A 12,435-nucleotide genomic window follows, 5' to 3' on the forward strand; every position below is an offset into this window, starting at 1 on the left:
AAATTCCTTAATGGCCTGGTACCTCATTGTAGTGGGCACTTGCTCAACTTGTGTCCTGCATTGAAGACATCTGGGTTAACCAGCAACTGCTGGAGGTCCCAAGACCAGAGGTAACCAAGCTTTGGGTGCAGCTAAGTCAGCTGTTTTGAATGAATAGTGTCAGTACATTAGGAATTACAAACCGTAACTGGATGGCAGCGAATTAGACTACATGTCCCAGACTGTCGCTGGACCCTAAAAAGTATATCTAGGTAGCAGGTCAGAGTTTTAGATTGTCTAGAGAGCAAGGGCCTACGTAGAATTCTGATATTTGACGTAAACAATGACTGGTGGAGTTCCTCAGGGTCCTATAGACAGCCCCTCTGGTGTTTGGTTTAAATCAATAAAAAATGTGATTGAATTAATGAATGAAACAATGATGGGGCTTTCTTTGGGTCTCCTGAATGTGCCTGGTAAACCTCACCAGGGAGACGTCCAGGAGGCATCTTAACCAGATGCCCAAGCCACTGTGGATTCCTTTTATGGATTCAATAAGACACAAAAGATTAGACAAGTGTCTGTCACAGCGTGGGGCTCTATTTTCAGTTATATAAACAAGTTCTTTAGGACAGTGGGTTGCCGAGTGCCAGAGGCCCCAGCACAGAACCTTGTGGGACACCATGGGTAAGAGAGATGGTGGAGGACCTAAAATTGGAGACGGCCACAGAAAAGGAGCGCTCAGAGGGATAAGAGGAGAACCACTCCAGAGCAGATCCTGATAGGCCTACCCAGTCTCTCAGCCTCTCCAGTAGCAGGTGATGGTCAACAGTGTCAAAGGCTGCAGTCAGGTCCAGCAGGACCAGAACAGAACAGTCCCCTGCATCACTGTGAGTCAGAAGGTCATTAGAGACCCTAAGAAGAGCTGTTTCAGTAGAATGAGCTCTACAAAAACCTGACTGGAAGCTATCATGGATGTTATGCTCATCAAGAACAGCTGTGAGTTGTTTAGTCACAACCTTTTCCAAGATGTTGGAGATGAACGGAAGTTTAGAGATGGGTCTGGAGCTGCTATGGAGAGAGACGTCGAGACTCGGTTTTTTAAGAAGCGGGTGGATTACAGCATTCTTAAAGTAAGCAGGGACCTGACCAGAAACCAGAGAAGCATTAATTATAGAGAGCACGCTGGGACCGATGGACTGAAAAGCACTTTTAAACAAAGATGATGGTAAGATGTGGAGGGGGCATGCAGAGGTCTTCATAGAGTTAACTAGTTTGGTTAACTCAGGCAAAGAAACAGGAGCAAAGCTATCTAGGATGATGGGCCTGGTTGGAGTCGGGAGAGGCAGCGATAAGGCTGAAGGAGAGATGCTAGATCTAACCTTATTGACTTGACAGACACTGGATAGTGGACCAGAGTCTCTTCAAAGCTGTATGGAATTCTTGCTCCATGGTCCACAACCACCTGAGCTCCATTCTGCTTGAACTACTGGTTCCCGTCGGCTGCCTCTGGAGTCCCATAGGCCAAAAAGACTGATAGGACCTTTATTTATTTATTTTTTGAGTGACAATGGAGTCACGGAACATGGCCTATTCAGACTCGATGTCCCCCGCCTCTCCCGGGACTCATTTGAAGTTCTGTCGGAGGTGGGAATTGAAGCTCCTTTACAACAGAAGACTCTGACAGACGTTCCCAGCAGACCCTCACAATACATTTGGGCCTGCCAGGTCTGACCGGCATCCTCCCCCTTCATCGAAGCCAACTCTCCACCTGGTAGAGGTCAGTTGACAGCTTTGCCCCTCTCTTCACCCTACTGTCTAGGCTGCGGCCTAAGGTATCTTGGTGAGCACATATGGATACCTTCATGCACAAGGTGTTCGTTATGGACAATCCGTGACGAGCACAGAAGTCTAATAACAATCACTGCTCGGATTCAGATCAAAGGGGCCGTTGCTCCCAACCACACCTCTCCAGGTCTCACCATCGTTGCCCACATGAGGACTGAAGTCCCACAGGAGAATGTTGAAGAAGCTTACCTTACGTCAGTGAAAGCCTTGGCTTTGGCCCATCTTGCCGTGTAGTCAGGGAAGACTGCAACCGCTGCCCGTTAAACTGGCCGCGGAAACATGTGCAAGTAAGAATCTCTGTGTAGTTATTAATAACGTAGCGTAAAGATTGTAGCTTGATGTTTGTTGCTCACCTGATTAGAGGCTCTATGGAATCAGTCTGTTATTGGTTCTTTCTGCAGTTACAGCACACCCTTCAGCATTCTCCACACCACTGTGGTCGAGCTAGATGGTAAATGGCCTGTATTTGATATAGCGCCTTCTAGATTCCTGGAACCCCCCAAGGCTCTTTACAACACAATCAGTCATTCACCCATTCACATACATTCACACACTGGTGGGGATGAGCTACGATGTAGCTACAGCTGCTCTGGGGCGCACTGTCAGAGGCGAGGCTGCCGAGGACTGGCGCCACCGGTCCCTCCGACCACCACCAGCAGGCAATGTGGGTTAAGTGTTTTGCCCAAGGACACAACGACAGCGACAGACTGAGCGGGGCTCGAACCTGCAACCTTCCGATTATGGGGCGAGCCCTTAACTCCTGTGCCACCGTCGCCCCGGCTAGACCTGAGGTCCTCTGGAACTCCAAGAATCCAAATGTTGCATCTTCTCGATCACCCTTCAAGATCATCATATTTACCTTGCAATGCCGAAATGACCTTCTTTAGCTCTACCTCTGTGTTCCATAGGGAGATAACCTTATCAGACCAGGTGGACTGTGGACAGAGCTCCACCGATGCGTTCTGTAGCTCGACTCCCAGCACGCGGCTCTCCCTTGTTTCAGTTTAACCTCCAACATCTGTGAGAAGTCAGACTTCAATGCTCTGATTGTGTTATCTTTCAGCTTCAACATATCAGATTTATTAGGGCTGCAATCTGGTGTCAATTGATTTGAAGGAGTTGAGACTGCTGCGGCTACAAACCGCCACAAGGATGCTTCTACTTCCTGGGCAGCAGTATGAGTGCTCTTGCTCTTTTTCAGTATTTGTCGCCATTCTACTGAGCCGCCGAGGGACCACAATGCACGTCAGTTCTGGCATTTCATTTACATTTTGGGCTAAAAGCCACTTTTTAAAAGGCCAGTCAGGAGCTTCAAGCACGTGTTCTAAACACCTGCCGCCATCTTGGACTCCATACAGTATAACGTTTATCCAAAAAAGGAAACCTGAAACATCTTCAAGTTAAACCATCCAGTTTATCTGATAACGGCAACGAAATGAATAACATTATGACAAATTGGTTTTGGTAGAATGCTTTAATAAACAGGTCTGATCAAGGTGGCACGATGCTCTTGTTTGGATGCTGCAACAGCAGAAGCTTAAACAGCTGTTGTTTCTTTGCTGTGTTGCAGAGCTGCAGTTGAAGAAACAGTTGGAAGAAAAAGAAAGTTTACAAGAGCAGGTGAGAGAAGAAAACTTTGGTCAAAAAGGTGAAACCATTGTCAGAAATCCACTAATGTCCATGTGGACAGGTGAGGCTGTTACAGTCTCAGCTCCATCAGAAGAACCAGGCTGACAGAGTCAAGAATCCAGAGGAGGAGAGGCTCGAGAATGGGATGGAATCTCTTCTGCTGGACATGCAGAGTGAGTTTCTGCATGCATCTGATGCTTACCTGCTGCACAGTGAAGTTAAGCGTCGTTCTCCTTTTCTTTTATCTCAGGAGACACTAACAGGCAGATGAGTGATCTGAAGTTTAAACTGGTCAAATCTGAACAGGAAGTCACAGCTCTGGAGCAAAATGTAAGCTCTAACATGTTCGTTTGGTTTCAAGTCAGTAAATTATCCAATAACTTGTCAGCACTGCTACGACAGTCCTTCAGAAATAAAACCAAATTTTTATCATATTTCGAGACTTGACTTGGATGCGGTAATAAGTTCTTTTTTATGGTGGTAGGTCAGATAGGAACAGAAAACTGGACCTTCATTGGGTTAAACTTCTCCGTTTTTTACAGTAATCTAGCGGGTTTAGACACGTAAAACCAGATTAATTAAATCTGTGGCTTAATTACTAAAAATCAAGCTCTCAGGACCCGTAACTCTCTGTGAACCTGCTCAGGTGATCCGACTTGAGGGCAAGGTGAGTCGCTACAAATCAGAATCTGAGAATGCCCAAAAGATGGAAGATGAGCTGAAGGTGGAGAAGAGACGACTGCAGAGAGAGGTGAGACATGTCGGAACACCTGTCTGGTTCCTGGAACTCTTGAAATATTCACGTTGGATCTTCTCTGGGTCTCCATTGTGTTTCATTTGTGGACTCAACCTCTGGATTTATTGTGTTGATCCTGCAGCTCCGTTGGGCTCTGGAGCGGATCGGAGAGCTGGAGTCCACTAACAACCACCTGTCCAAGCGCTTGGAGAAAATGAAAGCCAACAGGAACGCCCTGCTGGCCCAGCAGTGACACTTCGTCCTGGGATGACCCTCCAGATCTGGTGAGGTTCTAGTCCACAGCCACCACCAGACCCAGATCCCACAAACAAGACTGAAGCCTAGAGTTCACCACCTGAAGACCCAAATAATTAAACATGGACCAAAATAAAATAGATTCATCTGGTCCTGAGTCCAGAGAGACTTGGGTCCTGTCCTGGTGAGGACTTGGTTCCTGGTGAGGATTCAGGTCCTGGTAAGAGAGGTTGAGGTCTCATGGTTCATCTGAGTGAAACATCTGCAGAGATAAAGCTTCACCCCGGTTCAAATTTACTTTATTAGTCTCAGGCTGAAGCTCCAGCTGGTAAAACTATCGGATACACATTCAGACTCGGGTACTAAAAACAGTTATCTTATACAAGTTAAAGAGGAAAAGATAAAAATCTTGTCTCAGTGATGTCCATAATGAGACTGTGTGTATAATGGATGAACCCTCCTGGCCCGCAGGTTGCTGAAGAGCTGAACTGAAACCCAGTGGGCGGTTCTCACCACCGTCTTGGCCACTTCTCATCACTCCCAGAAAATACAAAAAGGAGCTGAGAGCAGGGCTGGGAGAGTGGGGGCAGATGATTGACACCCATCAAACCCTGTGCTGATGTAGCTAGGAGCTATCTGAGCTAACCAAAGCAGGAGCTTGAAGGCGTTTTTAGCCAGAAAGTCATGGTTGAGTGACTCTGCTACCTCTGCTTTCTAGTCTGCAACACTTTTAATCTAGGCTGAGGCTGAGGCCTTCCATGGAGCAAGCAGGACGGCAAGCTGCTAGTGCTAGTGCCGATGGCTCATCTGCTGCCTGCCAATAGGCACGCCCCTAATTATTCATCATTTTAACCTTTAATTACATCCAAACAGATGAGTTGCAAAAACATTCACCCCCTCAGGGCTGCCACGACGGTAAACTTGACCTGATAAATCTAAAATTGTTTTTGGAACCAGGCTGTAAACATGCTTATTTATGCTGTGAAGTTGACATTTTCAACATGGGAGTCGATGGGAGCGTTTTCCTTTCTGGAGCCAGCCCCTAATGGAAGAGTTGAGATTTGCAGTTGCTGTCACTTCTGGATTGGCTTCTCTTTTGGCAGAAAGAGTTTCCTCTTTGGTTCTACCCCAACATTTTTTGATTCTTTTAGTCTGCTGGTGTCTGCCACCTTCAGTCTGCTGCCCCAGCAGGTCATCACATACACTTATTAAACCTCCTGAGCAAAATTTGCCAGACGCTGAAAGACCAGAGCTGTCTCAAAAATAGAGACGAATGCTTTTATTAAAGTAGAGTAGTGCTCAGAGCCTAGTTCACTCCATGGTCCTCTACCATCACCACAACGCCTCCTCTGATGGAAACAGGAGTCGTATGTACTGATTCTGCCTAAATCTACCACCAGTTCTTCAGTTTTTGCTACATTAAAGATCCACCATGGTCTTTATGATCTGTGACATCAGGGATCTCTAAAGCCCCGCCCATCAGATGTTTGTATCACTGGTGACGGTTAAGGAGAATCCTCCTCTGTCTGATTGGTTAGATCCTAAAGAATCAGACTTCAGACTGAATCCCATTAGATCAGGATGGTAAGGCTGTGTACAGTGTTGGTAAACAATAATAAATTATTCTGCTCTCAGAGTTCACGCTGGGCACCGCGGTTCGTAGAACAAGAAGGTAGTTCTTTGTAACCAGAGCTGTCTAATTAGAGCTCTGTTGAAGACAAGATACGTCTGCATCAAAGATTTTTGTAGCCAACGACAGTAAATCCCCAGCTTCCTAACGTCTTCCACTAATCAATCAACCAACACTTTACTCAACAAACTAACAGACCAACTAATAAGTCATATAACCAACTGACCAATCAGTAAATCAAACAACACTCCAATAAAAGTGGCGGTTATTCTCATGGAAACAATGACCAGCATCTGGAGATGGATTTAGGAGCCTTGATCTGGGGTCAGGAGGTTTATCCAGAACCTGCATGCTCTGATCCAATCATCTGGTCTGGCTCCTGTCCTCCTACCAGACATGGCCCGCACCAGAGGACTGTCCTGCTTCTACTGGGCCGACAATCTCTTAGAACACATGTGTCAGACACAGCATTTTTATGTGGCCCGGAAGATAAATATCAAAATATGTTAAAAACTGACCCGCTGGCTGATGTTACCGCAAAGACTACAACTCCCATGATGCTTTATGGCTTTAGCACGGGCCGCAGGGCCGAAGCGTCCCCTCCTTTGTGTTTTTTCAAGCGTCTGCTGCCGGTGTCTGCTAGCCTAGTGAACTAGACCAAATTCTTGCTTTGCAAAGTTTGGTCTAGGAACGCTCCACTGGAGCCTCTGCAGCCCTAACAGCATTTTGGCTAGCCAATCACAGCTCTCTAGAGGAGTTTCAAACACATAAAGAGCTGTGATTGATCCATAATGGTGGGCCAATCATAGTGCTCTATCTGCTTAGTGAACAAATCACAGAGCTTTATCCGCTTTGTGGGCCAATCAGGGCACTCTATATGCCTGGTGGGTGGGATGATGCAACAGAGGGAAACAAGATGGCGACAGCTCGTTTGAAACGGCTTTTACATCAATTTTGGACTATTAGAACTTGGGCTTCATTACAATCAGGAGCAGATAGATGTATTTAAGTGCTTTTTCTTTTTAGAAAAAATGATGTGTTTTCTCCTTCAACTGTGGGCCGCCTCATTTACTGATAGCTGTTGCGGTGAGTATGTCACATTCATTGTCCAGTAGCATGCGGAGATCATTTGAAAGACAATGGTAGAAACCACCCTACAACTGAGAGCCATCAATGGAGCGTTGCCAGACTAAATAATACATTTATTTAGTCTGGCTTGCCAGGCTAGGTGTCTGCAGCAGCTCCGCTGTCTCGGACAAACTAAACACTCCTCTCACTCAGCGCCGAGTTTACTCAGCTGTTTGCCGACGTTGAAGCCCAGAAATGGAGATTTTAACCGCTCAGTAATGTGTTCACGACTGAAAGAGAAAGTTTTCCAACTAACTTCCAGACAGAGCTGATATAACTCCAGCGAGCAGCGATACGCTCAAATCAGCACGGCTCTGTGGCTGCTGTAGTTTTTATTTTTCCTCCCCGACACACATTAATGTGGTCAAGCTGCTCAGACACTCTCCATGTTCAGCAGCACAAATCTTTGTGAGCACCTGTTGTCATCTAGTGTTGTCATTATTATGATGAAGATGAACAAAACAACAGGAGTCTCCTCCTCAGCTCAGAGCTGAACCCCATGATGCAGGTATCTGGCTGGAACAGGTGAGCATCACAGTAAACCAGTGGAGCAAACTGAGCTTTAAATATTTTGGTTTTATGCTCTTTTTCTGCTCCAAAACATGAAACAGGTGAGATGTTGCATTTTCATTTAAGATAAAATGATATATTTATTTTGTTGTTGGCCCGTGAGAAAAGATTTAACCTGCAGTAGAACAGGAAGTGGAAAGGCTGCAGATAGATGAATAGAATAGAAAATCCCTTTATTGTTCCTCAGTGGGGAAAGCTAGACGTCACAGCAGTGATGACACTTATTACAGGAGAAAAAAAGGAGAATAAATTAGAAAAATTAACAAGAAAACATAAATCCTGAATAGATTTTAAAAATGCTGATTATACCACAAGTAATGAATACCACTGATACGTTTCATTTAAAACTGACTTGCTTGTGTGTAATTTGGTTATTCCACATTCAGTGTTGATGCAAAAATAAGTTTGTTTCCAAATTAAAAGTTTCAAAATTGCATATATGTTGATAAAGAAAATGTGCAAATTTGCCGTCACTTTTTCAAAAAATATTAAGTTTGGCCCTCGACTCCGTCCCAGATATTCATTTCGGCCCCGTGTGAGTTTGACTTTGACACCCCTGGTCTAGAACGTTTGATAGAGAACAGACTGCTGGTCAGAACCTCAGAACAAACCGTGAGGCTCACACCTTCATGTGTAGAGTGGAAAGTTTTATAGTCTTTGCTTTTTATTTCATTAAACAGATAAAAACAAAATTTGATTTAATTAAATAAAAATGAAAGTCATCCCAGCAAAACAGATCAAAACGAGAAATCAGAGCTAAAATAGTGTTAATGGTTCTGTTTGCCCCGGAGCTGGAAATAGAACCACCAGCATCATTTAAACACGTTTAACTGGTTTGTGTTTTAACTGATGTCATTTATTTAGTTTTCTTTAAGTCTTGCAGCTCTAACTGAAAGTGTTTGTTGTTTTTCAGATGTTAGTGATTTTATTTTGTTCTTGTTCACTCATACTAATGCTATAAATGCTTTTTATGAATAAAGTTGGTATGATCAAATGAAAACTGGTTGTATTTTCACTACCAAGGTTTTACATTTTTTATGTTTAAAGTTTTATTCCCGTTATCAGATGTGATTTCAAACTAACGAGATATTTCAAAAGTACAATTGTACTACAATATTACATTGCGAGAACTAATGAATGCATCTCTAAATAATAATAATAATAATGCATTGAACTTATATAGCGCTTTTCTAGACACCCAAGGACGCTTTTTCACACATACTCTCACATTCACACACTGCTGGTGATGGTAAGCTACTTGTAGCCACAGCCGCCCTGGGGAGGTCTGACAGCCATTTGGCGCCGTCGGCCCCTCTGACCACCACTAACACAGGCAAGTTGGGTGAAGTGTCCTGCCCAAGGACACAACAGCAGGATACCCCTGGCGGGAGCTGGAATCGAACCCATGACCCTCCGATTATGAGGCAATTCGCTCTACCAAGTGAGCTACTGCTGCCCCGAAATGGGCAATGGGCAATTATTTTCCATCACAACCCCTCGGGGAACGTCGTTTTTTTAATTTCCGGGTTGAGAAGGCTTCGCCTTATATTCTGCAGGCACCGTGCTCCTGTGTGTTGCTCGTTCTGATGGATAAAACAGGCAGCCTGCTGGTTAGACTGAGGGCTGTAGCCACTTACAAATTTTCATTGACCAGTCCAGTTATTATGTCTTGGTAAGGCTTGATGCAAAATTTCATGAAAATGTCGGAGACCCCAGTAAGAATGGCTCCTGCACTGAGATTGGAGCTATTGAGGTTCTCAGTAAATAAATAAATGAACTCAACGAGTGGGGCTGGGTTACAATAACTCAATATTAGCTTGGAGAGGTTGATCCTGTATAATCTGACCAGTATTCAGCTTTTTCAGTTGTCTCCTTTGAAATGTGGATACTTCCACATCCTGAGTCATGGCAGCCCTTTAAAGGCAGAATATGGAACAGGAACACCAAAGCGACATCTAGTGTGTGGAGGTTGTAGTTGCATCAGTAGAAAAAGGTTTCCAGCTGTCGGGATTCCAGGTTTGCTGCCGATGACGTTTTTTATTTGTGTCTGTCTGTTGTAGGCTTCGCCCAAACTTGGTCGTTCTTCTTCTGAGAAGGATAACGACATCTTCTGGGCTCAGAAGCAGCTGCTTGACTTGCCGAGTCCACCGTTTTCTACAGCAGACTATTTGGCATTCTGCAATGGCGCCCTCTGTTGGCTGGGAGATGTAAACATAAAGCCAGTGTTGTGCCGTCAAAATAATAATTTGATTATTTTTAATAAAATATAGCTTTTAAAGGAAAACCTGCACCTTCGTTCTAAACATCTCTAAAAGGTGTTGTTTTTGTAAAATAAATCCTCGTCATGTAACATCATGTGTTCACCTTCAGGACTGAACCCATCAGGTCCTCATCTGATCGTGACTCGCCTCAATGGGATGAACTCTGACCTTTCACTCAACCGTCACTACGCTGAAGGGCTGAAAAACCTTTGACCAGATGTTCAGATTAAGAACTCTGGTTCACTTTTCTGATTTTATTCCAAACCTGATCAGGACTCAGGAGGAGCCTCATCCCAGACCCTCATCTAGACCTCATGACCCTGCAGAAGGTCTTTCAGCTTCTCATCTAGATGAGACAGGGTTTGAGTTTGGACCATCGATCATGTTTCCAACAAGTGAAGAAACACAAACACTTAGAGTTTCTGCTTCAGCTGTTTTCATGTAATAAATAATTTATTTACATCAAACTTTAAATTTTAAACATCTCTAAACGTCTCCATCGCTCTCGTTCCCTCTCAGCTGATGTTCAACGGTTTAGTAGTTACTGCTAGAATCTCTGCTGCTGATCAGCTGGAAACCTCCTCCTGCTCTCCCTCCTCTTGGCCCTTCTCACTTTTGCTCCTCCTTGTTGATGATGTTCTTGAGGAGCGTCACCAGCGGTTTCTGCCGCCCCTCCTCCCAGCTCTTCATGAAGCCTCCGTAACGTTTTCCTTCTGGTGGCCCACTCCAGCGGAAGTGCTTCATCTTGTATGAGCCATCTTTCTTCTGCTGGAGATCTCCCAGAAGCTGCTGATGCTCCTCCTCTGCCTCCTCCATCACTTCTTGAGCCTTCTCCTCTTCTCCTACAGCTGCCAGCAGCTCATTGGTCAGCTCCCGCTTCCTCATCTCACCAGGGAACACCTCAGCAGACTCCTCTGCAACATCATCAGAGGAGTAGACTTTAACTGGGCGGCGTTTGCGGCCGACGGGTTTCCCCCAGCGGAAATGCTCCATGGAGTAGGAGCGCTTGGCCTGAGGAGAGAAGGAGATGATGGAGGAGGGCTCTGAGGGGGGATTGGGGGGCTGAAGATGGGCACTTCCTGGGATGAGGGGGGTTTCAGCTGTGAGGTCGGTCCGACAGAGCTGGATGCAGTCCTGAGACCAAGAAGAGATATTGCATTTCAGGAATGAAAACTGAGAATAAACAATATGGCTGCCAGGATTACTTAAATCAAGTCAGATGCTTTAAAGAAACTGAAACCTTCATCTGGACCAGAGCTGCTTTTTAAATAAATCTGTGGAACTAAAGTTCTGCAGAAGAAAGCCGTTACCATCATGCCGCCCTCACTGTGCACATCCTGGCAGCTTGGGTGTTCCCAGCACTGACCGACAGCTCCTTTGGCTCCACCCACAACCACCACTACCACCAATAGCCACGCAGGACACATCCTCCTATCCACCAATCAGAGACAGGAGGAAAGATGAGCAAACAGTTTCAAGTACTTTTATTTCATAAAGAGCAACGACATTAGTTGAAAAGATGAAATATGTATAATGAGAAATGAAGTAATATATTTGGGGGTTGGGGGGGGGGATCAACCAACAGCAAAATAATTCCATTATTTAATTAATTTATTGTAATTTTTTCTTACTAAACCTACATAAATTTTTTAGAGTGTGTGTTGTCTTAAAAATGTAATTTCTTGACTTATTTAATCTTATCGTAATGATGAAAAAGCAAGATTTAATTATTTACTCTGTCATCAATCAGCAAAGCTCAAAAACCCATTTACCCACTCACACAAACTGATTTATACATAACAAATAATCATTTGCTTAAATGTGGTTTTGGATGAATTTTAATAAATAATAACTTATTTTTTCATTGGAAATCGTTTCAAAAGTTTGTGACTCTGTGAAACATAACACAGGATTAAAATAAGACTTCAGAGAAAATGAAATCAGCATGAAATAAACATTAAATCAGAGAAGGTTTAAAGCTCCACACCTGTTTTCCTGTTCCTCCTCTTATTGCTGAAGGTCTCCTGGATGAAGATGCTTCTTGTTTCGTCTCTTCCTCTGATGATTCAACCTGCTGCTCAACTTTTATACTCTGTCTGTCAAGGACACACACACACACACACACACACACACACACACACACACACACACACACACACACACACACACACACACACACACTCACGTCATCAGCAGCTGGTAAACACCACTCAGTAGAACATCTTCTTCACTCCCGTTAGCGTTAGCGTTAGCTTCAGGAGGTTATAGATCAATTCAAAGTTTGAACACAAACCGATAAATTAAAAGACTTGATGTTTAATCAGAACCAGAACCAGAACCAAAGGCGTAAGCATGTCACTTCCTTTCTCGGAATTAAAGGTCAGACTCTGATCACAAGGATT

General features: G+C 44.4%; 2 protein-coding genes across 4 annotated transcripts in view; one reads left to right on the forward strand and one right to left on the reverse strand.

The window, feature by feature from the left end:
• Positions 1-8,760, forward strand: part of lrrfip1b (leucine rich repeat (in FLII) interacting protein 1b) — a 28,759-nt gene extending 19,999 nt beyond the window's left edge. For 2 of the 3 annotated variants that reach the window (XM_054735423.2, XM_015957875.3), the window contains 5 exons: positions 3,395-3,444; positions 3,515-3,626; positions 3,704-3,783; positions 4,100-4,204; positions 4,332-8,760. In XM_054735423.2, the coding sequence (XP_054591398.2) occupies positions 3,395-3,444; positions 3,515-3,626; positions 3,704-3,783; positions 4,100-4,204; positions 4,332-4,442 (458 nt within the window). In that variant the 3' untranslated portion in view covers positions 4,443-8,760. The remainder of the gene's footprint in view (positions 1-3,394; positions 3,445-3,514; positions 3,627-3,703; positions 3,784-4,099; positions 4,205-4,331) is intronic. The other variant, XM_054735424.2, reaches the window with a different exon arrangement.
• Positions 8,761-10,452: 1,692 nt separating this feature from the next.
• On the reverse strand, positions 10,453-12,127 carry LOC107384562 (pro-opiomelanocortin). The gene is made up of 3 exons (XM_015957884.3): positions 12,021-12,127; positions 11,344-11,464; positions 10,453-11,167 (listed from the first exon to the last, which is right to left on the reverse strand). The coding sequence occupies exons 2-3, from the start codon at positions 11,458-11,460 to the stop codon at positions 10,643-10,645; spliced, it is 642 nt and encodes a 213-aa protein (XP_015813370.1). The 5' UTR covers positions 11,461-11,464; positions 12,021-12,127; the 3' UTR covers positions 10,453-10,642.
• Positions 12,128-12,435: the final 308 nt, after the last annotated feature.

This window comes from Nothobranchius furzeri, chromosome 3, assembly GCF_043380555.1.
Source record: "Nothobranchius furzeri strain GRZ-AD chromosome 3, NfurGRZ-RIMD1, whole genome shotgun sequence".
In the NCBI taxonomy this organism is placed as follows: domain Eukaryota; kingdom Metazoa; phylum Chordata; class Actinopteri; order Cyprinodontiformes; family Nothobranchiidae; genus Nothobranchius; species Nothobranchius furzeri.

Bases quoted from the DNA above. Each gene is read 5' to 3' on its own strand.
- LOC107384562 (XM_015957884.3), bottom strand. From the start codon at position 11,460: ATGTGTCCTGCGTGGCTATTGGTGGTAGTGGTGGTTGTGGGTGGAGCC. The intron at 11,168-11,343 runs GTAACGGCTTTC...TCTTGGTCTCAG, and splicing joins ACAGTGAGGGCGGCATGATG to GACTGCATCCAGCTCTGTCG.